General features: G+C 37.9%; 1 protein-coding gene across 2 annotated transcripts in view; it reads right to left on the bottom strand.

Annotated features, from left to right (window-relative positions):
• Med13 (mediator complex subunit 13) overlaps positions 1-27,746 on the bottom strand; it is a 104,239-nt gene that overhangs the window by 22,111 nt on the left and 54,382 nt on the right. Inside the window, exons 11-21 of one of the 2 annotated variants that reach the window (XM_070027070.1) lie at positions 26,122-26,203; positions 22,640-22,761; positions 21,453-21,543; positions 21,102-21,316; positions 20,596-20,792; positions 18,612-19,525; positions 9,621-9,782; positions 7,339-7,562; positions 5,282-5,471; positions 3,696-4,152; positions 129-348 (exon numbers count right to left, since the gene is read on the bottom strand). In XM_070027070.1, coding sequence (XP_069883171.1) covers positions 129-348; positions 3,696-4,152; positions 5,282-5,471; positions 7,339-7,562; positions 9,621-9,782; positions 18,612-19,525; positions 20,596-20,792; positions 21,102-21,316; positions 21,453-21,543; positions 22,640-22,761; positions 26,122-26,203 — 2,874 coding nt within the window. The remainder of the gene's footprint in view (positions 1-128; positions 349-3,695; positions 4,153-5,281; positions 5,472-7,338; positions 7,563-9,620; positions 9,783-18,611; positions 19,526-20,595; positions 20,793-21,101; positions 21,317-21,452; positions 21,544-22,639; positions 22,762-26,121; positions 26,204-27,746) is intronic. The other variant, XM_070027071.1, reaches the window with a different exon arrangement.

The raw sequence follows: 27,746 nt of genomic DNA, 5'->3' as shown, positions 1-27,746 counted from the left end.
TCTTTCATAAGCTCTTAAGATTTTTATTGTACTATCACTTAAAGTAAAATTAATAGAATTTGGCTTTTAGAAAATCAATTTAAACACATAAAAGTAGTAGCAACAACTTCTGAACATAAAATTCTTACCTGTGCAGAAACAGTACTCTTGATATGAGGAGGAAGAGTCTGGACCATTTCCAGAAAGCATCGAAGTAGCCCCAATGTCCATACATTAGAAGAGTTAGTGCTTTCATCTTTATTTTCATACGTAAAAGGATCAATTATATAAACAACAATTGCAGGTGGATAGGTAATTGCATGTGAATCACCATCTGTAGGGATTCCCACTTTATCACGATCCATTGTGCTAAAGTTTAAGGCAGAAATAAGTGAGAGTTGTATTATATGTTGATTGGGGAACATAAAAGCATTTTCTTAACACATCACTTCCCTTTCTCAGGTAGGAAAGATCAGAGGTCCTCTCTAAATATCGAGGATTAATTCTTCCACATCAGAGAGAACCATAATTTTTGTATGTGCCATTTCATACCACATAAGCCCTTTAGTAAGTCTTGCTTTGAGGTGCTGGTTTCACGCTTGTAATCCTAGTTACTCAGAAGGCTGACAATCTGAGGATCATAGTTCAAAGCCAGCCAGGGCAAGAAAGTCTGTGAGACTCTGATCCCCAATTAACCAAAGCTGTGGCTCAGGTGGTAGAGCACTAGTATTGAGCAGAAGAGCTCAGGGACAGCAGCTAAGCCCTGAGTTCAAGCCCCATGACTGACCAAAAAAAAAATCTTTCTTTAAAAAAAATAAGCAGGGATCGGAGGTGTGACTCATGTGGTAGAGTGCCAGCCAAGTACCAAGTTCCAGTCCCAGTCTTGGACAAAAAAGAGAAAGAAAGAAAGAAAGGAAGGAAGAAAGGAAGAAAGAAAGAAAGAAAGAAAGAAAGAAAGAAAGAAAGAAAGAAAGAAAGAAAGAAAGAAAGAAAGAAAGAAAGAAAGAAAGAAAGGAAAGAAAGAGAGAAAGAGAGAGAAAGAGAAAGAGAGAGAGAAAGAGAGAGAGAAAGAGAAAGAGAGAGGGGGGAGGGAAGGAGGGAGGGAAGGAAGGAAGGAAGGAGGGAAGGAAGGAAGGAAGGAAATGAGAGAGAGCGAGAGAACGGGCTGGGAAGGTGGCTCAGAGGTAGAGCACTTGCCTTGCATGCTCGAGGCCCTGGGTTCGATTGCTCAGCACCACATAAGCAAAAAGGAAAAAGCCGGAAGTGGCCCTGTGGTTCAAGTGGTAGAGCGCTAGCCTTGAGCTGAAGAGCTGAGGGACAGTGCCCAGGCCCAGAGTTCAGGCCCCACGACCGGACCCAAAAAAAAGGAGGGAGGGAGGGAGGGAGGGAGGGAGGGAGGGAGGGAGGGAGAGAGAGAGAGAGAGAGAGAGAGAGAGAGAGGGGAGAGAGAGAGAGAGAGAGAGGAAAAAGAAAGAAAGAAAGAGAGAAAGAAAGAGAGAGAGAGAAGAGAGGGAAGAAAAGGAAGAAAGAAAGGTGAGGGAGGGAGAGAGAGAGGGAAGGAGGGAGGGAGGGAGGGAAGGAAGGAAGGAGGGAGGGAAGGAAGGAAGGAAGGGGAAAGAACAGACTTTTCAAAATTATAGATTATCAGAAATCAAAAATAACTTATTGATATTTAATTTTCTCCCTTATTAATACTTAGGGGCCAGGTATCAGTGGCTTATTCCTGTAATCCTAGCTACTCAGGAAGCTGAGATCTGAGGATCTCAGGTTTGAAGCCAGCATGGTGGTAAAGTTGATGAGATGCCAGCCTCCAATTTAACTACCAAAAAAGCCAGAAATGGAGCTGTGGCTCAAGCAGTAGATTGCTAGACTTGAAAAAAACAACAACAAACAAACAAAAAACAAAAATGAACCACACACAAAGCCCTAAGTTCAAGTCCTCAAGCCCCATTCGACTTCCTAACTTCAATGGTGAACAAGCTTCATTCTTTGATGGATAATTTTATTTTTCAATTTTTTGGTCAATCTTGGGGCTTTAACTCTGGGCCTAGGTGCTCAAGGCTAGTGCTCTACCACTTGAACCATAGCACCACTCCTGGCTTTTTCTTAAACATAAAACCTATTTAGGTAGTTAAGATCAAAAGACCAATAAGGAAAACAATTTTTTACTCATGTTTCCAATGTATCTTTGCATACAACTGCATCCTGAGTAGCTGACATATATAATGTATCAGACTAGTGTAACCTTTATATCAAAAGGAAACTCTCCCAATAGTTATGATGAAAGGAATGAGAGCAATCATCATCACTGATATTACAAATAACCTAGAAAGCACTATCTGAAACACTTCATATTGTATGCTAGCTACAATTTTGCAGAGATGGCTACTTGCTCAGAAAGTAACAACTTCTTCCAAATCACAAAGGCAGTAAATGACAGAACTAAAATTTAACTCTTGTTAAATATCTAAAGGCTTTGAATCAACTGGCTCAATAGGGATCTCTCATGGTTAAGAGTAACTTGAATAGGCAAATCAACTTAACTGTTAGGCCACACACATTACAGACTCAAACACAATATGAGTATTTAGACCAAAAATTTTTTTTGAAATCTTAACTAGCCCACTCTAAGATTTTACAATAAAGACTTTACAAAATCCTAATTATAATTTTTTTTTTTTTTTTTTTTTTTTTTTTTTAGTGGTTGTGGGGCCTGAACTCTGGGCCTTGGCACTTTCCCTCAGCTCTTCAGCTGTAGACTAGTGCTCTACCACTTGAGCCACAGCGCCACTTCCAGCTTTTTCTGCTTATGTGGTGCTGAGGAATTGAACCCAGGGCCTCATGCATGCAAGGCAAGCACTCTACCACTGAGCCACTATCCCAGCCCCCCTAATTATAATTTTATATCCAAAACATTCAACATTATAAAAACTAAATCTAAGGATGAGATAAAAAAGCACTTCTTGCTGGATACTTATGGCTCATGCCTGTAATCCTAGCTACTCAGGAGACTGAGATCTGAGGATCATGGTTCAAAGCCAGCCCCGCAGGAAAGTCCATGAGACTCTTATCTCCAATAAACCACCAGAAAAAAGGAAGTAGCACAGAAAAAAACCAGAAGTGGTGCTGTGGCTCAAATGGTAGAGTGGTAGCTTTGAGCTGAAGAGCTGAGGGACAGTGCCCAGGCCCAGAGTTCAAGACCCAGGAATTTAAAAAAAAAAAAAAAAAGTGCACTTCCTGTTCACTTATGACTATCTCATTGCTGGGGGGGGGGGGGAACGACATCATAGTTTTCATATTCTCACAAACAGCTGTTCATTTTCTTATCAAGCTTTTTGGAGCTAGGAATTGAACCCAAGGCCTTATGCATGAATGCTAAGTACACACTCCACATCATTGAGCTATCCTACAGCTCAAAGACGTAAAGATCTTTTTTTTTGCAGTACGGGAGGAGATTAGATATAGGGCCTTAAGCTCTCTACTCAAGAATCATTATTTTTGTTGTTGTTGCCAGTCCTGGGGCTTGATCTCAGGGCACTGTCTCTGAGCTTCTTTTGTTCAAGGCTAGCACTCTACCACTTGAGCCACAGCACCACTTCTCATTTTTCCTATTTATGTGATACTGAGGAATTGAACCCAGGGCTTTATGCATACTAGACAAGTGCTGTACCAGTAAGCCACATTCCCAGGCCAAAGATCAGTATTGTTAAAGGTACCTTTCAGACACATCAGGATGTGGCTGAGTGGGAAGTGATGATGACTCTCCTGCAATTCCAGTTGTCTGTAAAGCTGATGACGGTTGACCTCCTAGTTGGCCACTCTGAACTGTACTTGCTTGTGCAGACATGGGTCCTGTACCACTACTGTTCATACTGCCAAAGGGTGGAAATGAAGGTAATTTATTTGATGATACTCCACTATTCAAGCTGGAGGATGATGAAGATGAAGTGGTAGTCAAAGTCGAATTAGCTGTGGTAAGTGAAGTAGATATGGCAACACCTGAAGTCATTGTCATAGTGCTGCTTGCTGAAGATGCTAAGGTGGCAGATGGAGTATTAGCATTTCCAGTATTTGCCATCTGAGGTGGAGTAATCAAAGACTGATTCGTAGGGGCAACTAAATTTGGCTGGGAAAGCAGAGAGCTGTCCAATGGCTGGGAAGCAAGATACGGACCTAAAGAATAAAAACAGGATACTCAATTCTTTATTTCACTGTTCCTTTTTAAAAATTCCATCATTTAAATGAAAAATTAGCTAATATTTTCTTGATATTCTCTTTGAAATAGTTTACTAACAGTGCAGCACAAATTTTATATTTTTTTGTAGAAACTAAATAAATAAATTTAAATGGAACACAAAGATAAACTGAGCACTTTTACAGAAATTACAGAAAGATAATGGAAGTGGAATGAAGTTCTACTTCCTAGGCACAATTAAATGTAAAAAACAGTATCTTAACAAATTTTCATCAAACCACTGAAAGTGTTTCTAAATCACAAATTGAAGAAATATTGTCTACACTGATAGCTAATTAAAATATACAATGAAAGAATGTTATGAGGCTCAAATCACAGACATGTCTAATGAGATTCAATAGTGGTACTGGATATCTTTGGGTTAAGTTCTAATCATATGCTCTACCTGCTAAGCTATCTCCAACATCAATGATCAGTATTTTTAAAAGTACCTTTCAGATACATCACGATACTTAATTTACAAGTATTAACAAAAAAACTCCGTATCTGAAATAGCTGTTATTTTTTCATCTATAGCAAAGAACTATTATGGAGTGTGGTAGAGGTTAACTACAAATTATTTTATCTCTAAATTATGAACACATAGCAAATCTTAACACAAACAAGACATCAGATCTACAAAAAAAAAAACAACAGAAAATAGTTCAGAACTCACAATGTCCATCTAATGGAATCCTTACACCAGCAACCAAAAAACATTTCTTAATGTTTTACTTTATAGCACAAAGGCAGAAAGAGACAATGTGTAAATAAATGGTCAAGGCTTAAGATTTTTTTTTTTTAGGGGGGGGTGGTCCAGTCGTGGGGCCTGGGCGCTGTCCCTTAGCTCTTCAGCTCAAGGCTAGCACTCTACCACTAGAGCCACAGCGCCACTTCCGGCTTTTTTCTTTTTGCTTATGTGGTGCTGAGAAATTGAACCCAGGGCCTCAGGCATGCAAGGCAAGCACTCTACCACTGAGCCACCTTCCCAGCCCATATTCCAGTAAGATTTAATTTACAAAAACACACTGCTAAAACCTTTTATAAAAGTAAATAAAAAAATAATACCTAGATCAAATAGGCAGACTTGTGCATAAAGCTTGAGTTTAGAAAAAGCTTCATGGTCACCATCAGCTGCCTGAGAAAACCATTCTGCTACCAACTTTTCTGATAGTTTCTTTGATGCAGTAGATCCCACTTTCATAATTCCATCTGTCAACAGTCGAGAAATAGGTCTATGCAGACCTAATCGACAAGACTAGAAATATATAAAGTAGAATTAGCAAATTTGTTACAATATCTAGATCATGAAAGTTAAATTACATAAGCTATTTAAAATAAGTTAATATGAAGGGTGAAGAACAGAATCATAGACCATTTTTCCTTTAAAAACTTGCTGGGATGACAGTTGCATATCACTGCACCATTATTTTTTTCTCATAGTGGAGATAATAATCAAGTACCACTATACCCTGCCATTGGCTGAGATGGAATCTTGATTTTTTCATTTTTATTTTTTGCTTGAGCTAACCTTGAACCACAAATCCTAGTCTTCCAAACAGCTAGGATTATAGCTTTGAACCACTATGCTTGACTCAAAGCCTTTAATAAGCTGGATGCAGTGGCTAGTGTCTATACTATGATAAGGAAGATTGAAGTTTGAGGTCAGTCTGGTAAAAAGTTACCAAGATCCTCACCTCAACCAATACAAGGGTGCTCACACATGTCCTCCTTAGCTATGCATGGAATGTAAATAGGAAGATCACAGTGAGACTGTCTATGCAGTAAATGTGAGATCCTATGCCACAAAATAACTTAAAAGGGGGTGAGGAACAGTTCAAGTGGAAGACTACCTGACAAGCTGAAGGTCCTAAGTCTAACTCCAGTACTATTTAAAAAAAAAAAAGCCTAACACTGCCCATGTTAGCCTCAACTTAACATTTCTCTAGCCTCCGTCTCCTGAGTAGCTGGTTTGTTTATTCATTCATTGAGTCATTTGGCACCAGAAGAGAAACTTGAATGTGGTCTCTTGCTTTTTTTTCCCCTCACAATTGGTGCTCTACCACTTGAGCTAGGGTTACACTTCGAGCTTTTTGCTGGTTAATTGGAAATAAGGGTCTCTCAGATTTGTCTGTCTGGACTGGCTTTGAACCGTGAGCATAAGATATCAGCCTCCTAAGTAGCTAGGATTATAATCTGGTTAATTCTTTTTGTTTTTTTTTCTGGTCGGTCGTGGGGCTTGAACTCTGGGCCTGGGCGCTTTCCCTCAGCTCTTCACCTCAAGGCAAGTACTCTACCACTTGAGCCACAGCGCCACTTCCGGCTTTTTCTGCTTATGTGGTGCTGTGGAATTGAACCCAGGGCCTCATGCATGCAAGGCAAGCACTCTACCACTAAGTCACCTTTCCAGCCCCCCCTTTTTTTTTTTTAAATTGCTGATCCTGGGGCTTGAACTCAGGGCCTGAGCACTATCTCTAAGCTTTTCTACTCAAGGCTGGTCCTCTACCATTTGAGCCATAGCTCAATTTCCAACTGTTTGGTGGTTAACTGGAGATAAGAGCTTCATGGACTTTACTGCATAGGCTGGCTTCGAACTCATATCTCAGCCTCTTCATTAACTAGGATTACAAGTGTGAACTACCAGACCTTAGCTTTAAAGGTTACTTTTCTTTTATTTTTAAGACAATGTCTCACTATATATAGCTAAGTTTGGCCTGATATTCACAGTATGGCTCAGGCTAGCCTCAAATTCAAGATCCTTCTGCATCAGCTAACTACATGGTAGGATTACAGGCATGTCCAGCACGGAAAAGGGTATTTTATAAATGAGATATATACACACACATACACATACACACACTGCCTTCATTATCCTCTCCCCCTTCCCACCTCCCCCCCCGCCCCCGTCTCCCGCCCAATAGTGTTTTCTCTATAACCCATGGCATAAACATCTAACAAAGCAACTGACTCAAGCTTGGCAGAACGTACTTGGCTAGTAAGAGAATTAAAAATCTATTCTCTAAACCATTATCACATGTCCCAACCATCTGAACTTCCAATATATTTCATACATACATAAATTATAAAGTCATTTAAAAATGTCATTTCTTTTAAAAAACACCTACCTCATATATTGCCGTAAGATCTCTAAAAAAGCTTTTGGCTCCATTTAACAAAGCTTCATTCTCTGGACATAGTACAACATAAGCTATATCTCTTTGAGATCCATAAGGTTCCAGCATAAGTCTCTCCCAATGAGGGAGAGCAAATGGAGAAAGCACCAGAAAATCATAATCATAACCCAACAAAAATGTGGGGATAGGCAGTGGTTCCGGAGATTCATCAGTTCCTAATTAAGAAAGATATATTAAAACAAAATTTAAAAACAAAAACATGTCAAAAGTTGAAGAAATTGTTATTAGTGAAAAAACTTTATTAAAGACAAAAATATTTAAAGTGTAATATTGAAAGCAAGTTTTTCTAGAAAATTCCTAAACAATTTTTACAAAACTTATTTGGAAGTGAAAAGTTAATTTGAATGGAAGAAAACACAGGAGGTTTTTCTTTTTAAAAATAAATTTGGACTAGAGAAAGTCTTTCTAATCATAAATAGAACCTATGAACTAAAAATTATTCTGATTGAACTGGGAAGGCTGAGACACAAGGATCAAGATTCTGGGCTAGCCCAAGCACACAAATTCAAGAGACTCTGCAATTAGCCAGCAAAAAGCCAGAAGCAGAGATGTGGCTCCAGTGTTTTTAAAACACTAGCCTTGAATGAAAAAGCCAATTGAAAGCACAAGACTCTAAGTTCCAACTCTAGCACTGGCTGAAAACAAACAAACAAATAACAAATAAAAACTGAATATAAATTTTTTTGGGATGAAAAATTACAGTTAATGAGCAAAGTTGAATGATTAACACCAAATTTGAAAAAAAAATAGCAACAAATATGACAAATGAACACTCCATTTTATCACCAAAAAGGGACTTACAAATCTGAGAAAACAGTCAATAAACTCTACAGTATTGGAGTAAAAAATACTGTATGTAAAGAGTAGCTAAAAGGGTGTAGATGCTCACTTAAGTGTTCTTACCAAAATATACAAAAGAAAATGACTAACAGCTGTACAGAAAAATGGATAAAGGACACAAATAAAAATTACAAAGGTAGAAATAAATCCTTTCCACTTATACAAATATAATTTAAAATTAATAACAGCAAACTATAATACTGTATATTAGGTACTCAAAGCTCTTTGCAAATATTAATTCATACATATATTAACTCATTTAATCCTCACAAAAACCATAGAAGGCAGATACTATTATTATAGATAAAAAAGCAGGAATACAAAGCTCAATAATTTGCCCAATATCATAAAAGTCACAAAGGAGCAGGTATTTGCTGCAGCACCCAGAAATCTATCCTCACAGTCTGCACCATTCAATCTCTCAAACCATTTTCAAGTACCTATTCAGCACTAGAAAGAAGGTACTTTGACTGGTGGAGTTGGACACTGTAGAGCATATATAAGTCTTTAGATATACACTATATATATTTCCTCCCTATAACCTGAGCCACTCTACAGTCCCCTATTTTTTTTTTTAATTAAGAAGACCTTGGGGTATTTTAGCACTAGAATTACCTCCATAACTCCCCAATAAAACAGGACCAAAGTAGTTTGGGATTTTAAAGAGATATCGGAATTATAACTTTTTTATTGTGATTAAGTGATTACATAATTTCCCAAATTTCACGGTATTGTGGAATAATGATGCTCATTTAAAGTCACAAGCTCATTCTAACTTTCCTGGAGCAAATTGTCTATCACAGTCTATAACATATAACGGTGTACACATATACACCATACATGTGACCAGTAGCAAGGGGTTATTTAGTAGTGGTTCAACCAGATGAGTGGAAGTTCTTTGTTTCTTAAGTCCTGTTAATGTTGTCGTATCACCTAACATTTTGGATTTAACATCCACTTATCAGGGAGACCATGTGCCGTTTGTATCTTTGCTCTTGGCTTACCTCGCTCAACATGATTTCTTCTAGCTCCATTCATTTCCCTGCAAATGCCATTATTTTGTCATTTCTAATGGCTGCATAATATTCCATTCTGTATAGATACCACAAGAATTATAACTTTTACTTCACATAAAAACCTTCACTGGAAAGTTGAATAAGTAAAAACAGATCTAAGTAAAGATGCTCTTACTGAAGTGAGATTAGAGAACCAAGAAAACTTAATGTTGGACATATTGAAAGGGCAGAATTGGAAGAAATAGACAACAGTGAACTTAAGTATATGCCATGAAAATGTTTAAGGAAGGCTAATGTGCTTATTTTAGTTGGGAATAGATGTGATGTCTGATATAAAATCACCCATAAACCACTTACCGTAAGAGCCTCGGCCAGCCATTTTGTGAAATTGTTGCCAGGTAAGAGGACCTTGGACCCCCCAAGGTCTTACTGTTCTTTTCTTCTGAATAGCATCCTGAAGAACTGGCTGAAGTGAGAGGAGCATTCGAAGTATATCCTGTGAACACTGCATACTCACATCTACAAGCATTAAAAAGACCAAAAAAAAAAAGTAATAGTTTCTATTGTTAACAGATTTTTAAGCTAGGAAATATAGCTATAAGTTTATTTTTGCCAGACAGTGATGGCTCATGCCTGTAATCTTAGCTACTTAGAAGGTAGAGATCTGAGGATCATGGTTCAAAGCCAGTGTGGGCAGGAAAGTCCATGAGACTCTTATCTTCAATAAACTACCAGAAAACCAGAAGTGGTGCTGTGGCTCAAAGTGGTAGAGTGCTAGCCTTGAGGGACAGTGTCCAGGCCATGAGTTCAGCTTCCCAATCAACAACAACAACAAAAGTTTAGTTTTGAGCAGGGCAATGGTGGCTCATGCCCGTAATTGTAGGTACTCAGGAGACTGAGATCTGATGATCGCACTTTGAAGCCAGCCCAGGCAGGAAAGTATCAGAAAAGGCTGGATGGAAGTGGGGCTGTAGCACAAATGGTAGAGCACTAAGCCTTGAGCTGAAGAGCTGAGGGACAGCACCTAGGCCCAGAGTTCAGGCCCGACAACTGGACCCAAAAAAAAACCAAACAAACAATGGTATAGTATATGATTAGCATGTATAAAAGACATATTAAAAATATAAAAACTATATTTCCTTAAGATATCATCAATTAACCAATTTATAAATTAATCAAATCTTATTGTTGCATTTATTTTGATTGTCTATTATTAGGTGGGTTTTTTTGTTGTTGTTGTTTTTGCCAGTTCTGGGGCTTGAACTAAGGGCTGGGGCGCTATCCCTGAGCCTATTTGTGCTCAAGGCTAACACTCTACCATCTGAGCCATAGTACCACTTCCAGCCTTTTCTAAGTAGTTGATTGGAAATAAGAGTCTCTCTCTCAGACTTTCCTGTCCAGTCTGGCTTCACACCATGATCCTCAGATCTCAGCCTCTTGAGTAGCTAGGATTACAGGGATGCGCCATTGGAGGTTTTTGCTTTGTTTTGTTTGTCTGTTTTTAATTTGTGTTGCTACAAGGGATTCAACTTAGGGCCTTGAAATTTTTCTTGCTTTGTTTTTGTTTTTATTCTTCAAAGCTAGCACTCTACTATTTAAGCCATGCCTGCAGTGGGGTATTTGCTGTTAAGTGGAGATGGAAATCTCACAGACATTTCCTCCCTGGCTGCTTCATAGTTCAATCCTCCAGGTCTTAGCATCCTGGGTAGTTAGGATTATAGGTGTGAGCCACTGTTACTTGACTACCTACAGGTATTTTAGCAGAAAAAAAATTCTGTCTCCTGTTTACATAGTTTACAAATCATGTGCCTTAAGTACGAATTATCTGGGGAAAGGGTTATATAAGACTAGCCAAGATGAGAAATTTGGAACACTGTAATAATTCTGAAATATATTTCTGAAATAAATATTCATCAGTGGCAGAGTACTTCCCTAGAATTCACAAAGTGTTGGATTCAATCTCCAAAAACACCCCCCCCATACACACAGACAACTGTGAAATATAAAACTTGAATAGTAACTGATAAACTTAATAATCAAATGCATTTTTGATCAATTCTCAAAACACGTTTGTAAGGTGATCTTGGTAACATTAAATGGCTGAAAGATGTCACTAAATGACATGGATATCATTCATGACTTCCAGATGGTTCAGATGCAGCATATCAGTCTGTGAACATTATTATAATCACTTAATATTATTACTACTGCCAAAAGCTTATCAATGCTGGTTTTAATTTCCTGCTAGTTTTATTACCAAATTAGTATACAGAAACAAGTAATTTAATCCAAATACAGTGTCTTAATAACAATTTTGCTTGTTATTGTAATGTAACACTAATCATTACAAGTGATAACAGCTATCCGACATTGCTTAATAACTAATGCATTGGTAAATAAAAAGATTAAAAACTGAAAATACTTTATACAATTAGAAATATTTATATATTCACATATAAATATTTATTCTATGTAAGAATTCACATGATATCAAAAAGCTATCACAGGCTACAGCTATTTATTATACTCACATTAGAACATTTTGGGAATGTGTACATCAGGGCTGGGAAGGTGGCTCAGTGGTAAAGCGCTTGCCTTGCATGCATGAGGCCCTGGGTTTGATTCCTCAGCACCACGTAAGCAGAAAAAGCCGAAAATGGCGCTGTGGCTCAAGTGGTAGAGCGCTAGCCTTGAGGCGAAGAGCTGAGGGGCAGCACCCAGGCCTAGAGTTCAGGCCCCATGACTGACCAAACAAAACCAACCAACCAACCAAAGAATATATTTGTTGTCCTCACTCTAAAAAATGTTTACCTGGTGAAGCACAGGAATATGTATTTTGATTCTAATTAAGTGTGATTCTTTTTTGGGGGGTGGGGGAGAGGAGTATGAGGAGGTAATAGAGGCTTGAACTCAGGGTTTTGGGCTTACTCACTGGCCAGTTTACCACTTTTTCTTTCAGTTGTGCTGATCCTGGGGCTTGAACTCAGGGCCTGGGTGCTATCTCTGAGTTTTTTTGTTCCAAGCTCCACTTCTGGCTTTTTTAGCTGTTAATTGGAGGTAAAAGTTTCACTGAGGGCTGGGAAGTTGGCTCAGTGGTAGAGCGCTTGCCTTGCATGCCTGAGGCACTGGGTTCGATTCCTCAGCACCACATAAGCAAAAAGAAAAAAGCCGGAAGTGGCGCTGTGGCTCAAGTGGTAGAGCACTAGCCTTGAGCTGAAGAGCTGAGGGACAGTGCTCAGGCCCAGAGTTCAGGCCCCACAACCGGACCAAAAAAAAAAAAAAGAAAAAAAAAAAAAAGTTTCACTGACTTCCCTGCACAAGCTGACCTCGAACATTGATAATTAGGTTTCAGCCTTCTAAAAAGCTACAATGAAGGCATGAACCAACCGGCACTTGGTGATTTATCACTTTTATCATGACTCCAGTCTTGTTTTTTTACTGTTTTTTTTTTTGGAAATGGGATCTAGGGAACTTTCCTGTCCAGAATGGCCTCAAACTGCCAGCCTCAAGATCTTAGCCTTCTCAGTACCTAGAATTACAGGCATGAGCCATCAGTGCCCAGAGTTTAATAATCTCATTCTTTGGGCTGGGAAGGTGGCTCAGTGGTAGGGCACTTGCCTTGCATGCTCGAGGCCCTGGGTTCGATTCCTCAGCACTACATAAGCAAAATGAAAAAAGCCGGAAGTGGCGCTGTGGCTCAAGTGGTAGAGCGCTAGCCTTGAGCTGAAGAGCTGAGGGACAGCACCCAGGCCCAGAGATCAGGCCCCACTACCAGACCCCCCCCCCAAAAAAAAATCTCATTCTTTAAAAATAAATTTCAGTGAGGACCCACTATAAGGATTATGCTTGTTACTGAGAACATTATGTAAACAAATTCTTACTTATGTCATCAGGGACCTAATAATATCATGGAAGGAAGACTAACATGAAAAAAAGTATAATTGCATAAACAACGTGCTGAGGAAAAAAGACTTCATCAAATTAGAAATTAAGCTTCGAAGAATACAACAAGAAAAGTAAAAGGATGGAACATTGCTTGAATGGTAGAGTGAAAGTCTTGAGGAAAGAAGCCAAGTCAGAGCAAGAGATGCCAAGTTTAAACTCCAGAACCAGCAAAAAAAGAAAAAGAAAAAAAAAAGTAAAATATGTGCTAATTATATGTGTTGTGAGGGTCACTGATCCAAAGTATATAAAGAACCGTAGTAACTCAGTAATAGAAGACAAAATAACCTAAAACAAAACACCTTTTTATTTATTTTTTTGGTGCCAGTCCTGAGGCTTGAAATCAGGGCCTGGGTACTGTCTCTGAGCTTCTTTTGCTCAAGGCTAGCCCTCTACCACCTGAGCCATAGAGCCACTTCTGGCTTTTTCCATTTACGTGGTATTGAGGAATTAAACCCAGGACTTCATGTATGCTGGGCACGCACTCTACCACTAAGCCACATTCCCAGCCCCCAAACACCCTAACTTTAAAAACAGGCAAAGCCGGGGCTGGGAAGTTGGCTCAGTGGTAGAGCGCTTGCCTTGCATGCCTGAGGTCCTGGGTTCGATTCCTCAGCACCACATAAGAAAAAAAAGCCAGAAGTGGCATTGTGGCTCAAGTGGTAGAGCGCTAGCCTTGAGCTGAAGAGCTGAGGGACAGTGCCCAGGCCCAGAGTTCAGGCCCCACAACCGGACCCAAAAAAAAAAAAAAAAGGCAAAGCCAAGTGTTGTGGTATACATCTATAATCCCAATACTTGGGAAGCTCAGATAAAACAATTCTATATTTGAGACCTTACCCTATTACTACCCCCAAAAGAAAACAAATAAAATAAAAAACAGGCAAAGGATCTAAAAATGTATTTCTTCGAAACAGATATAAAAAATGGGCATTAAATATATAAAAAGATATACACCATCATTTTTCATTAAGGAAATACAAAACTAAACCAGAATAAGATACCCCTTCATATCCACTATCATTACTGTAATAAAAAAGATGAACTATTTGGGCACTGGTGTCTCATATTTGTAGTCCTTGCTGTTCAGGAAGCTGAGATCTGAGATTCATGGTTCAAATCCAGCCCAGGCAGGTAAATCCATGAGACACCTATCCATAAATAACTACCAAAAAAACAGAAGTAGAGGTGTGGATCAAGTAGTAGAGCACTAGCCTTAAGCAAAAAAGCTCAAAGACAATGTTCAGGCCCTAAGTTCAAGCCCCATGACAAAAGGGGGGAAAAAAACAAAGGATTCAGTGGTATGAGTTGAGATGGATTCAGAACACATAGGTTTCTCAAACATTACTAGTTAGAATGTGAGAGAGCAAGACCTTTGGAAAAGTCTGTCAGTCCCTAAAATATTAAACAGATTTTATAACCCAAGTAATCTATGTAAGAGCAATTAAAATACATAGTTATATGAAACTTTTATCCAAATATTAATAGCATCATTTATAATAGCCAAGAAATAGAAACATTCCAATGTCCATCAATATGATGAACTGATTAAAAAAAATATACCATAGCTGGGCACTGGTGGCTCACACCTGTAATCCTAGCTACTCAAGGAGGCTGAGATCTGAAGATTGTGGTTCAAAGCCAGCCCAGACAGGAAAGACCGTGAGACTCCTATCTCCAATAAACCACAAGAAAACCGGAAGTGGCACTGTAACTCAAGTGGTAGAGCACTCGCCTTGAACTGAAGAGCTGAGGGACAGCACCCAGGCCCAGAGTTCAAGCCCCATGACCAACAAAAAAATAAAATAAAATATATACCATAACTGGGCTGGGGATACAGCTCAAGTAGTACATACATTGCCTAGCAAGTTTGAAGCCTAGAATTAACTCTAGGAGAAAGAAAGAGAGAAAGAAAGAGAGAGAGAGAGCAAGAGAATGAGAGAGAAAGAGAGAGAGAAAGAGAGAAAGAAAGAAAGAAAGAAAGAAAGAAAGAAAGAAAGAAAGAAAGAAAGAAAGAAAGTAAGAAAGAAAGAAAGGAAGAAAGAAAGAAAGAAAGGAAGAAAGAAAGAAAAGAAAGAAGAAAAGAAAAGAAAGAAGGAAAGAAAGGGGAAAAAGGGAGAGAGGCAAAATACTATTATGTATAGAATGGAATACTGTTCAGCAATAAAGTACTAATATAGGGTATATGAACCTTTTAAACATTAAGTGAAAAAGGTCTGTCACAAAGGACCACATATGGGGCTGGGAAGGTAGATCAGTGGTAGAGTGCTTGCTTTGCATACATGAGGCCCTGGATTCGATTTCACAGCACCACATAAGCAGAAAAAGCCAGAAGTGGTACTGTGGCTCAAGTGGTAGAGTGCTCACCTTGAGCTGAGAGCTGAGGGACAGCACCCAGGCCCTGAGTTCAGGCCCTATGACCAACCAAAAACAAACAAACAAACAAACAAACGACCACATATAATTCTATTTGTAAGAAATGTCTAAACAAAGAAAATCTATTAAGATAGAATCTATAAGACTAATGGCAGGTAACTTACAGCTGAGAGAAAGGAGTGGAAGGGTACAAGTCATTATGTCGAAAAACGAACTTTACAACTTTGGTGGAGGGGGGTGGGGGGGAGGATGCGAAGGGATTGGAAGGGGAAACAAAGCAGGAGGCTACAATGCTTGATAAGAAATGTGCTCATTATCTTACCCATGTAATTGTAACCCTCTGTACAGTATCTTCACAATAAAAAATATATATATTTTTTTTTTGGGGGGGGGGTCCGGTCGTGGGGCCTGAACTCTGGGCCTGGGCACTGTCCCTCAGCTCTTCAGCTCAAGACTAGCATTCTATCACTTGAGCCACAGAACCACTTCCGGTTTTTTCTTATGTGGTACTGAGGAATCGAACCCAGGGCCTCGAGCATGCAAGGCAAGTGCTCTACCACTGAGCCACCTTCCCAGCCCCTAAAAATATATTTTTTTAAAAAAGGATGCAGAACAGAAACAATTGAGTTGAAAGCCAAAAATTGTACCTATTTGTTAAACGTATCTGTATTTATATTTATACTATAAATTTGTAATACATACAAAAAAAAAAAGGAGTGGAAGGAAACAGTGAATGACTATTAATGGGTATGCCACTTCTGGCTTTCTGGTGGTTTATTGGAGATAAGAGTCTCATGGACTTTCCTGCACAGGCTGGCTTTGAAGTGTGATCTTCAGATCTCAGCCTCCTGAGTAGCTAGGATTACAGGCATGAGTCACTGGCATCCAGCCAAAAATAGTCTTAATAAATGCTTTTTCCTATTCCTGAGCAATATTGAACATGTGTAAAAAAATCAAGAATTAGCCAAAATCCTGAAGTTTATGTGTATGTATAGAATAATTTAGTCTGTTTCAGAACTTATTAAAGGCCACAAGTTCAAATTCCAGTTATGCTTCCCTCAAAAAAAAAAAAAAACTTCCTACATGATTTTGGTGTTCAGACACCTCTTAGGCTTCATATCATACCAGTTTATTCGATATCAAATGCATTCTGGAACCACTGGTCTCCTTGTGTTCCTCAAATATATCAAGCATACCACTCCCTAAAGGTCCTTGCACGCTATGTTGCCTATACCACTCTTTCCTCAGTTAACCCACACAGGTAACATTCTCTTACTCTAATTGCAAGTTTAACTATTCAACTTTAGTAATATATTCTCTATCCATCTAAAATAAGATTTGTAATTTTCTATTTTTTGCCCTGCTTTGTTTTCCTTTGAAGTATTCATAACTAATATGTTACACAATTAATTATGCTTTTGTTTGAAGTATAATTCTTCTACTAAATTATTAGCTCAAAGGGGCAAGGAATAAGTCTGCCCTATTCAATAATGAATCTAGAACAAGGAGCTGGCGCTGGTGGTTTACCCCTGTAATTCTAGCTACTCAGGAGATCAAGATCTGAAGACCATAGTTTAAAGTCAGCCCGGGCAGAAAAGTCCAAATATCCATGAGACTCTTAGGTTCCAATCACCTACTCAGACAAAGCTGGAAGTGGCTCTGTGGCTCAAGAGATAGAATGGTAGTAGCCTTGATCACAAAGAGGCACAGGAATAGTGCCAGACCCTGAGTTTAAGCCCCAGGACCAGCAAAAAACAAACCAAACAAACAAGTAAACAAATGAAAAACATAAAAGGTACTCAACTCAGTAAATAATGGGAGTTCTAGCTTAGTAACAGAATGTCTGACTAGGACATGCAGCCATGGGTTCAATCCCAACCACTACAAAAAAGAAAAAGAAAAAGAAAACTTGCTGGAAACCTGTGATTCGTTCCAGCAATTCTTGCTACTCAAGTGGCTAAGATCTGAGGATCACAGTTCAAAGCTAGCCTGGACAGACAAATCTGTGAGATTCTTTATTAACCAGCAAAATAAGTGGAAGCACGGTAGAGTTCTAGCTTTAAGTAGAAAAGTCAAGTAAGAACTTGAAATGCTAACTTTTAGCCATAATACTGGCAACAACAGTAACAAATAAGAGAGAAGAGGAACAAGGTGTGGCTCAAATGGGCAATCACTGGCCTAGAGCAGAAAAAATCCAAGTGAGAGCTCAAGGCCCTAAATTTAAGCCCCAATACCAGCACAAATAAACAAATAAAACCATCAACCAGCAATTTTCTGCTACTTAAAAGTAGAACAAAGTAAAGTACTTTTATATTTACTTACACTAACAATACTTCTATTTTTGAAACTAAGAATTAAGAAATGTGGCTTTTAAAATGGGCTGGGAATATGGCTTACTACTGGTAGAGTGCTTGCCAAGCATGTATGAAGCCCTGGGTTCAATTCCTCAGTACCATATAAGTGGAAAAAGCTGGAAGTGGAGCTGTGGCTCAAGTGGTATAGAGTGCTAGTCTTGAGCCAAAGAAGCTCAAGGACAGTGCCCAGGCCCTGAATTCAAGCCCCAGGACTGGCAAAATAAATATAAAATAAAATAAAAAATAAAAAAGTCATCTTTGTAGAGCTAGGTAACTTGAGGGGAATCAAAGAGGCTGGAATTGATAGGGGAGAATAAAACACTGGGTTGACACTTACTTAGAGGCACTGTACTCATAAATTGGTGTGCTGAATTGAAAATTCCTTTGTATAACATTTACATATAATAAAAATAAAATTTTAAAAAGTTGTCATCATTGTGCTGGGAATGTGGTTCAAGTGGTAGAGAGCCTGCTAACCAATCAAGCCCACCCCTTAAGTTCAAACCCCAGTATTTACAAAAATTAATGAAAATTAAAATCCCAAGAGGTTTAAGGTCAAATGTTTCTAACTAGCTGCAGGGGAGATTGCCTTTGAAAATTTTCCCTAAGAAAGAAAAGCAATTCATACAATTAAGGGAAAATAACCAAATAACAACAAAACAATCATTAATATATTTACCATTTCGTTTGGACCAAGGATGTAGGCATGAACTTTTTACAAGTGCTTCATCAACTTTTCCTCCTGACATGTTATCCATGAACTGACGCCCATGTTCTAATGCAAGATAGCAGTCATTGCAACAGTCGCGCTCTTCTACACGTACCCAATTGCTAATTACACCAATTTTGGGAAAAGGATCTTGGTCTGTTACTCCGAAGGGTGAAAATAAATTAGTGCACTGATCCTGCAGTAATAATATTAACTCATCAGGCAATTTTTCAGATTCTTTTAGACCTCCATGTTCAGTAGAGGTAGCCCTGAGAGCTTCAAAACGTTTTTCTGCTTCTTTACCACAGTCTGTGTTGCGTCCTATGATATCTAGTTCATCTTCAAGAAATAATCCTGAATTGTTTCCAAATTTCCTGTTCATGACTGCACTGAAGCCACAGGTACACCTATACTGTGCTTCCTGTGTTGGATCTGGAATGTAAACTCCAACATCGGCACCCTTGATATTCATGTTGCAGACACAGATACAGCAACTATCAAAGTTACAGTCTTTAAACAAATTCATAACTGACTCTGAGAGGATGAGGTTTACATAAAGACTGTGTGCTTCAGGGACAGAAGGGACAGTTGCAGGTTCAACAGAATTAAGGGGTCTGCACGTAGATGGGGTGGAGGCTGGTGAGTATAAGTCTGAATTTTCATATTTGACTGAACCTTGAGCACTTGCAGGTCCACCAGTTCCACGAGGAGTCCGAGGTGTCCTTGGAGTCCTTGGAGTTGGAAACCTAGGAGTGGATGGAGAAGGAAGAATTCCTGCTCCACTGTTACTAGGTGGTGCGCTGCTAGGGGGCATCCCAAAAGATGTATGGGTTTGAGGTGTATAAGCAGGGCCATATTCTTGATCCATATTATTCCCATCACTACTGTAAATAGAAAAGAAAAAATCAGATACATACATAAAGAAACAAGCCAGTACTATAAAAATATCCCAGGGATGGAGATGTGGCTTAGTGGTAGAGTGCTTGCCTTACATACATGAAGCCCTGGGTTTGATTCCTCAGTACAATATAAATAGAAAAGGCTGGAAGTGACACTGTGGCTCAAGTGGTAGAGTGCTAGCCTTGAGCAAAAGCAGCTCAGGGACAACACCCAGGCGCTGAATTCAAGCCCCAGGACTGGGGGGGGGGGGGGGGGAAGGCCCCAAATGCTTTTCAAGAACATTTAAAATTATAATATAGACAATGCAAAAATGACAATTACATTTAAGATTTACTTCTCTTTTTTAAATTTTTTTAAATTTTTTATTTTTAAAAAAAATTTTTTTTGGGGGGGTCCGGTTGTGGGTCCTGAACTCTGAGCCTGGGCGCTGTCCCTCAGCTCTTCAGCTCAAGGCTAGCACTCTACCACTTGAGCCACAGTGCCACTTCTAGCTTTTTTCTTTTTGGTTATGTGGTGCTGAGGAATCGAACCCAGGGCCTCAGACATGCAAGGCAAGCACTATACCACTGAACCACCTTCCCAGCCCAAGGTTTACTTCTCTTTAACAATAACTACTCTGGTCATTGTTGTAGACTAAGATCAACTAACTAAGTCTAAACTTATCAATAAAGCCCGCAGACCCTTGTCCATACCTTAACAACCACAATTACTATCTATAACTTCTATATGATAAATACATATATTTCACTGAGTCTAAGATATCACTGATTTTAAAGAAAATCCAATTTGAGATATTCAGGTGTAAAAAGTAACACAAATTTAAGATGATGACAATTTTAGGACTTGATTCACCTATAAATATTCTATAGACCAAAAGAAAAGGTGAGTGTAAAGTCAAATAATCAGAGCATTAATGGTCTCAAATTTTCAAATAGTTTATACCATTATAACCATTTTTTGAATATTCAAAAATCAACACTTTTTCCAGCATACTAGGTATTCTATGAAAAAGGTTAAAACCTATATAAATGTTTACATTAATAAAATAACATACCCCTCTTTGATGAATGGCATTGAAGGCCCTGAAGGAAGCAAATCTAGTTTTCCAACAGTCCAACTCTGGCGATAAATACACTCTTCAGGCAATTTGATAGGGGGCAGACATTGGCTTGGCAGAGTTTTTAGAGGTGCAAACATGGAACATCCCACTAGTACTTGACAATTTTCAGGCTTATAGACATAAGAAAAATCCTGTAATACAAAGACAGTAGACTTTCAATATCTAATCTTCTAGAGACCAAATAATACAAAAAAAATAAAACAAACAAAAAAAATACAAAAAACAAACTGACTCTATCCTTACTCCTATTCTTTAAACAGAAGAAATTTAAACAATATTCTATTCTATTCTTAAGTACATTCTTAGTGTCACAATTCAGTCCTCAAATTGTTTAGCTACAAAGCTAGAATCAACTATTTTGGATTTCTCAATATAGAAACATACTAATTCTATAAGAAATATAGGAAATGTTATTTTTTTGAGAAAAATAAAACACTTACTTTAATTTCAGAAGGTTTTGGGCTACAAAATCCCTCATCAACCTCAATTTTGAACTGTGCTCCTATACTAGAACTACTTCCTTCTAGAACAGTTCCTCCAGGTGTTGTATCCATACTACCATATTCTTTATTATTCATATTCATTGGGGAAAATCCCAAAATATGTTGTTCCAATGATGGTGGTGTAGGATACATCTTATGAAGATCTGCAGTGCCTATATTTAATAAAACACACATTTTAATATAAGACTACAAAGAGGTGAATCTGTGTTTAAAACAAAAGGAGTAAGGAGCTTTGTTGAGAATTAAAAGTTCGCAAATTTATCTAAAACACAGGTATGGGAAGCTTACTTATGCAAGATAAGGGATCCAGATTTCCTGTCTTTGATTCTTTGCAGTTGGCTTTATCATCAGATCCATTCGCCGATTTTTTAGATCCAGGCTATTTAAAAAAAGCACACATTTACCTGAAATCCAATGTGAGCTCAAAGTAGTACTCATTCAAAAGCAACTTAAAAGTATCATGAATAGTTATGTGGTCCCCCACACCCCCTCTTTTTGTTTTGCCAGTCCTGTGGCTTAAACTTGGGGCCTGGGCACTGTCCCTAAGCTTCTTTTTGCTCAAGGCTAGCACTCTTCCACTTGAGCCAGGGCACCACCTTCGGCCTTTTCTGTTTATGTGGTATGGAGGAATCGAACCCAGGGCTATATACATGATAGGCAAGCATTCTACCACTAAACCACATTCCCAACCTGAAAACTGATATTTCTTAGTAAACTGACATGACATATAATCTTAATGCTAATTACTTAGTATATTCTCTAGCTGAATCAATTTTAGAGTCACTTTTCAAATTAGCAGATCAGAGAACTGGTAAATTATTCTGATTCCTAAGGACTACTGGAAAAGATTATGTGGCAGAGCTCAAATTAAACTTAATATTGTGTCCTTCAAACATATATAGAAGGGGGAAAAGAAACCACCTCAAAGTTTATAGGAAGGGCTAGGGTTGTAACTCAAATATAGTTCATTTGCCTAAAAAAAAAAAGTATAGCTAAAAAAAAAAAAAGTATAGGATCCTAAGTTCAATCCCCAATAACACACACACACTCACAAAACCAAACCAAAAATACAGAAGAATATATGAAGATGACTCAAACATAAATTGAAATAAACCAATTAATGATATATTTCCTATTGTTAAGCACTAAAGTATTCAAGTAAAAATTATTTCCAAAAAGTAATTTATATAAAATCAAAGAATATAAATTCATTGCACAAGACACTATGTTGAAAAAGAACTTTACAACTTCGGGAAGGGGAGAGGAGTTAGGGAGAAGGGGAGGGAAGGGATGGTAGAGGAAAAACAAAGGAGGAAGTAAACACTCAATAGGAAATGTACTCATTACCTTACTCATGTAACTGTAACCCCTCTGTACACTATTTTTACAATAAAAATATATACAAAAAAAGAAAAAAAAAACAGAAAAAAAGGGGAAAAAAAGAAAATGAATTCAATCTTTATTAGGATACTTACTGTCAGTTCATCTTCATCAGAATTAAAGAGATTATCAAGGTCAGTATAAGAGACAGCCAGGTCTGAATCATAAATCAAACTGGTTGATGGAGGACGAGCATGACTATTAGGGCGAGGAGCATCTACATATGTCAATCAGAAAAATATAATTAAAAATTCAACTACTGCTAAAGGTAGTGGCACACACTTGTGTAATCATAGTATTCAACTACTGACCAAGTACATACTTCATTATTTACTTAACTTGATATGTAAGCTAAAAAGGTTGAGGAAAAGCTATGTAACAAGAAATTATTTGTAATTTCTTACTTTATTTTATTTTTTTTGCCTGTTGTAGGGCTTGAACTCAGGGCCTGGGCACTGTCCCTGAGCTCTTTTTGCTCAAGGCTAGCATTCTACAACTCCGAGTCACAGCATCACTTCGGGTTTTCTGGTGATTAACTGGAGGTAAGAGTCTCACTGGGACATTCCTGCCCAGGCTGGCTTTGAACCACAATTCTGAGATCTCAGCCTCCTCAGTAGCTAGGATTACAGGCATAAGCCACCAGTGCCTGGCTGTAATTTCTTATTAAGAAACTAAACAATTTTTTGACTTAGAAATCAGATTTCAAGTAAAATGATAGTACTTTCACCAGGAGTTCCAAAGGCTATATAATTTATAATATGGCTAAGTACTCTAAAGAAAAATACAAATGCTATAACAGAATTAACACATACTTCTTTCTCTGCTCCTTTTCATCCCTCCTTCTCTTTCTCAATTTCCTTCTTTCTTCTTGGAACTTGTGGTTATTCTGCCTCTGCCTCCAGAGTAGTGGGATTACAGATATGTGATACCATGTCCACCACATACTTTATAATTTTTAAATGTTTTATGCTATGTAAATTTATCTTAGTAAAGATACTATAAATTGGAATTATTCGACTGATTTAAAGTTACAAAACGTGAATAAATCTAGATACCCACTATACAACATAATGCCTATGTATAGCAATATAGAACTAGATGCAAAAGTATACTTTAACAGGGTAGATCTTACACTGTGTTCTTTCTCTTTCTAGTATTACTATTTGTATATGTAATTACTGAACAATGAAAACTGTTGTGGGAAAGAGGATAAAAAGAGGACTAAAGGAACCAAAACAGATTTAGAAAAATTAGTGTTCACAATGGAGAGATTGAGATCATTATAAATTATTTTGTATCTCATTAGGAACTAGAAAAGGGGAGCTTAAAGAGTCTAAACACAATTTAAATCAGTAAAAATAATCACTTGATTTGATTGGTACCTGTGATATACATATGTTGAAATATACTTTAACCTATACAAGGTATGTACAATTGTTACATGTTAATTTTTAAAAGAAAATGTAATTTATTTTGGAACTGCATTGTTCCACTACTATATGCAGTTCTTTTTCTGTAGTACATAATGCTGTTTAAATTACTGATAGTTTGTAGTATACTTTCAAATCAAATGATGCAGTAGCACTGACTTTGTTCTGTTTTGTTTTGAGATGAAATACTGCTATGTCGCTTAGGCTGGCCTGAAACACTCTATCTTCCTGCCTCAACCTTCAGAATACTAGGATTGTAAGTGGCACCATAATGCCAATTTTCAAGTTTGTTCTTTTTGCTCAAGATTGCTTTGGCTATTCAGGTTCTTTTTGGTTCAACTAGAATTTTACAATTTTTCCTATTTATATGAAAAAAATCACCAGAATTTTGATAAGAATTACAGATGGTTTTGGCAAAGAATCCAAATTATTAACTTAAGAAGCAACTTAGAACCATCAATAACTAAATTCACTTGATTAAAGACTATCTGTTCCTTTTTTCCATATACACTTTTTTCTTATTCTTATTTTTGGTTACCTAGAAACTGAGACTTTTTGGGGGGTTGGTCGTGGGGCTTGAACTCTGAGCCTGGGTGCTGTCCCTCAGCTCTTCAGCTCAAGGCTAGTGCTCTACCACCTGAGCTACAGTGCCACTTCCAGCTTTTTCTGTTTATGTGGTGCTGAGGAATCAAACTCAGGGCCTTATGCATAGGAGGCAAGTACTCTATCAGTGAGCCACCTTCCCTGCCCTGAAACTTGCACTTTTTATGTAATCAAAATATTAAAACTTTGTCTCAAAAAAGACAAACCAAAGCTAACACCAGTGATTCATGCATGTAATCCTAGCCATTCAAGAGGCTAAAATCCAGAGGATAAGAGTGTTTCAGGCCAGCCTGGCAGAAAACTTGTAGAAATCCCACCTCTCAATTAACCAGCAAAAAGCTGGACAAGAGGTATACAGCTCAAGTGGTAGAACACCAATTGAACATGTAACTGGAACAAGTTCAAGGCTAAGTTCAAACACTAGTAAAAAAAAAAAATTCCTTCACACTTATCAAAGTTCAAAACTTTGCTGTACATTACCACAACTAAAGTTAATATTTTATACTTACCAACTGCTAAGAAAGTATACTTAACTGCTCTTATTACACAAAAAAATGTACCTTTGTGCGGTAATGTGCAATAGCTTGATTTATATATTCAATAATCTATACATATCACAAATTGTAAATAACAAATATAAACAAATATTCCATAAGTATCCATTGAATTAATGACCTTAGAAATAGTTCCTGTGTGGGAATAAAAAGACAAAAACCTTTAGGTAGTTTAACTTAAAAATTGAGTTATACTAGTCATGGTGGTTTATACCTATAATTTTAACTATTCAGGATGGGGAAGATTGTGGTTCAAGACCATGCACAAAGTGTGTGAGAAATCATTTCAACCAATATAAAAGCTAGGCACAGTGGTATGTGCCTGTCATTCCAGCAATGGAGGAAATGTGAATAGGAAAATAAGAGTCCAGGTTGGGCAGGGCATTTGAATGCAGCTGATAACATTACTTAAAAAAGAACAAAAGCAAAAAGGTATGGAGTCACGGCTCAAACAGCAGAGCACCTGTCTAGCAAGCATAAGGCCCTGAGTCCAACCCCAGAACTGCCAAGAAAAAAATGGGGGTGGGTGGTGGAGGAGATGTCCTAAAGGGCGGAGTGTGGTGGGACACACCTGTAATCCTACCACTCTGAATACTGAGGTGTAGTAATTGCTTGAGCTCTGCAGTTCAAGACTACACTGGTATTACTGTGTGATCCTGACTCAAAGAAAAAAAGCAACCAAAACAAAACAAAATATAAAACAAGCCTAAGACACTGACGTTTTATATTTGACTGTGATGGTGATGATATTTTCTAGCCTACTCATTTCACAAGTGAGATTCTATTTTCACTCTGTAAAACAGGAAAAAAATTCCCAACAATTTAAAATGTAATTGCCATCACCTGAGCTTGTTTCTCCCAAGGAAAGATAAACAACAAATCCATCATATGAAACATGAATTATGCATAAAATATTAAAGCAAAACCAGATAGGCTTATTCAAAAATCCTAGAATGTAGGAATTTTCATTAGGAAATAAAAGAGTTTTACCTTGTTTAATAGAGGGACTAAATAATGACATAGCATCTTCTTCATGTGATAACACTGTAACACTAGGTGTCCCATCTTCTGCCTGCAAACAGTATTACATATTAGACTAAAATGGATGACTAGAACAAAATCTACCATTTTTTGAGAAGATACATGTCAAGCATTCTCCTATTAAATGTTCAATATACATAATCACTCATTTGTATAGTTGGTATGATTTTAGTTTTGTTTTTTTTGAACCCAGGGCCTTGAACATGCTAGTCAGGCACTCAACCACATGAGCCATGTCTCCAGCCTTGCTTTTAGCTAGTTATCTTGAAAATGGAGTCTAGCAAATTTTTTAGCTTAGGCTAGTCTCAAACTTGGATCCTCTAGATCTCAGCCTCGTAAGTAGTTAGGATTGCAGGTCTTGTGAGCCATCAGCACCTGGCAGATAATATATTTTTTTAATAATAGAAAACAAACAAATCTCCACTCTAACCAATCTTCCCCAGGAATCTAGAGCTGGTATTCAAATCAACATCTATAAAATTACAAAGTCTGTATCCCTTTAATTATAGCTGCAGTCTTCTCTGATACTGTGGTTTTATATTTACAAAATGACAAAAATATGTACCTGGCACATAATAAAGCTAAAAACTTTACAAGTTTTGTTTTTGTATAAAACATTACTGAGTCTCTCAATAATTTTATAGCTTGCAATTTTCATATTTCATACTTAAGGAAAAACTCTTACCTAGTGGATTTATCAGAAGCTTGATATATTCTCAAGTACTTCATGTCTAAAATTTTGAATTTTTTTTGTTTTGTTGTTATTATTTTGTTTTGGGCCAGTCCTGAGGCTTAAATTCAGGGCCTGTCCCAGATTTTTGTTCTTTGTCAAAGTTAGCACTCTACCAGTTGAGCCATAGATCCACTTCATATCTTTTAGTGGTCAATTGGAGATGTAGGTCTCGCAAACTTTCCTGTCAGGTCTGGCTTTGAACTGCAACCCTCACATATCAGTCTCCTAACTACAGGCACAAGTCACTGGCCTCCAGCTATAAAATTATTCTTTTTTTTTGGTCAGTCATGGGGCCTGAACTCTGGGCCTGGGCGCTGTCCCTCAGCTCTTCCGCTCAAGGCTAGCGCTCTACCACTTGAATCACAGCATACTTCTTGCTTTTTCTGTTTCTATGGTGCTGAGGAATTGAACCCAGGGCCTCATGCATGCAAGGCAAGCACTCTACCATTGAGCCACCTTCCCACCCCCTCTTTTTTATTTTTTGTTTTTGTCGGTCATTGGGCTTGAACTGTGGGTCTGGGCACTGACCCTCAGCTCTTCAGCTCAAGGCAAGTGCTCTACCACTTGAGCCATAGCACCACTTCCAGTTTTCTGGTGGTTAATTGGAGATAGTCTGACAGACTTTACTGCCTGGGCTGGCTTTGAACCATGAGCCTCAGATCTCAGCCTACTTAGTAGCTAGGATTACAGGTGTAAGCCACCAGTGGCTGGCTATAAAATTATTTTTAAACTCAATGTTAGTTTTGTGTGTTTTTTAAACTCAATGTCAAAAAACTACTTAAATGTCCCAATTCAAACTTGCATATAAGTTAATGCACTTTTTATCCAATCTAGAAATATT

Source organism: Dipodomys merriami, unplaced genomic scaffold (assembly GCF_024711535.1).
Source record: "Dipodomys merriami isolate MVZ:Mamm:240054 unplaced genomic scaffold, mDipMer1.0.p SCAF_19, whole genome shotgun sequence".
NCBI classification, from domain to species: Eukaryota; Metazoa; Chordata; class Mammalia; order Rodentia; family Heteromyidae; genus Dipodomys; species Dipodomys merriami.
This window is presented reverse-complemented; position numbering and strand designations above follow the sequence as displayed.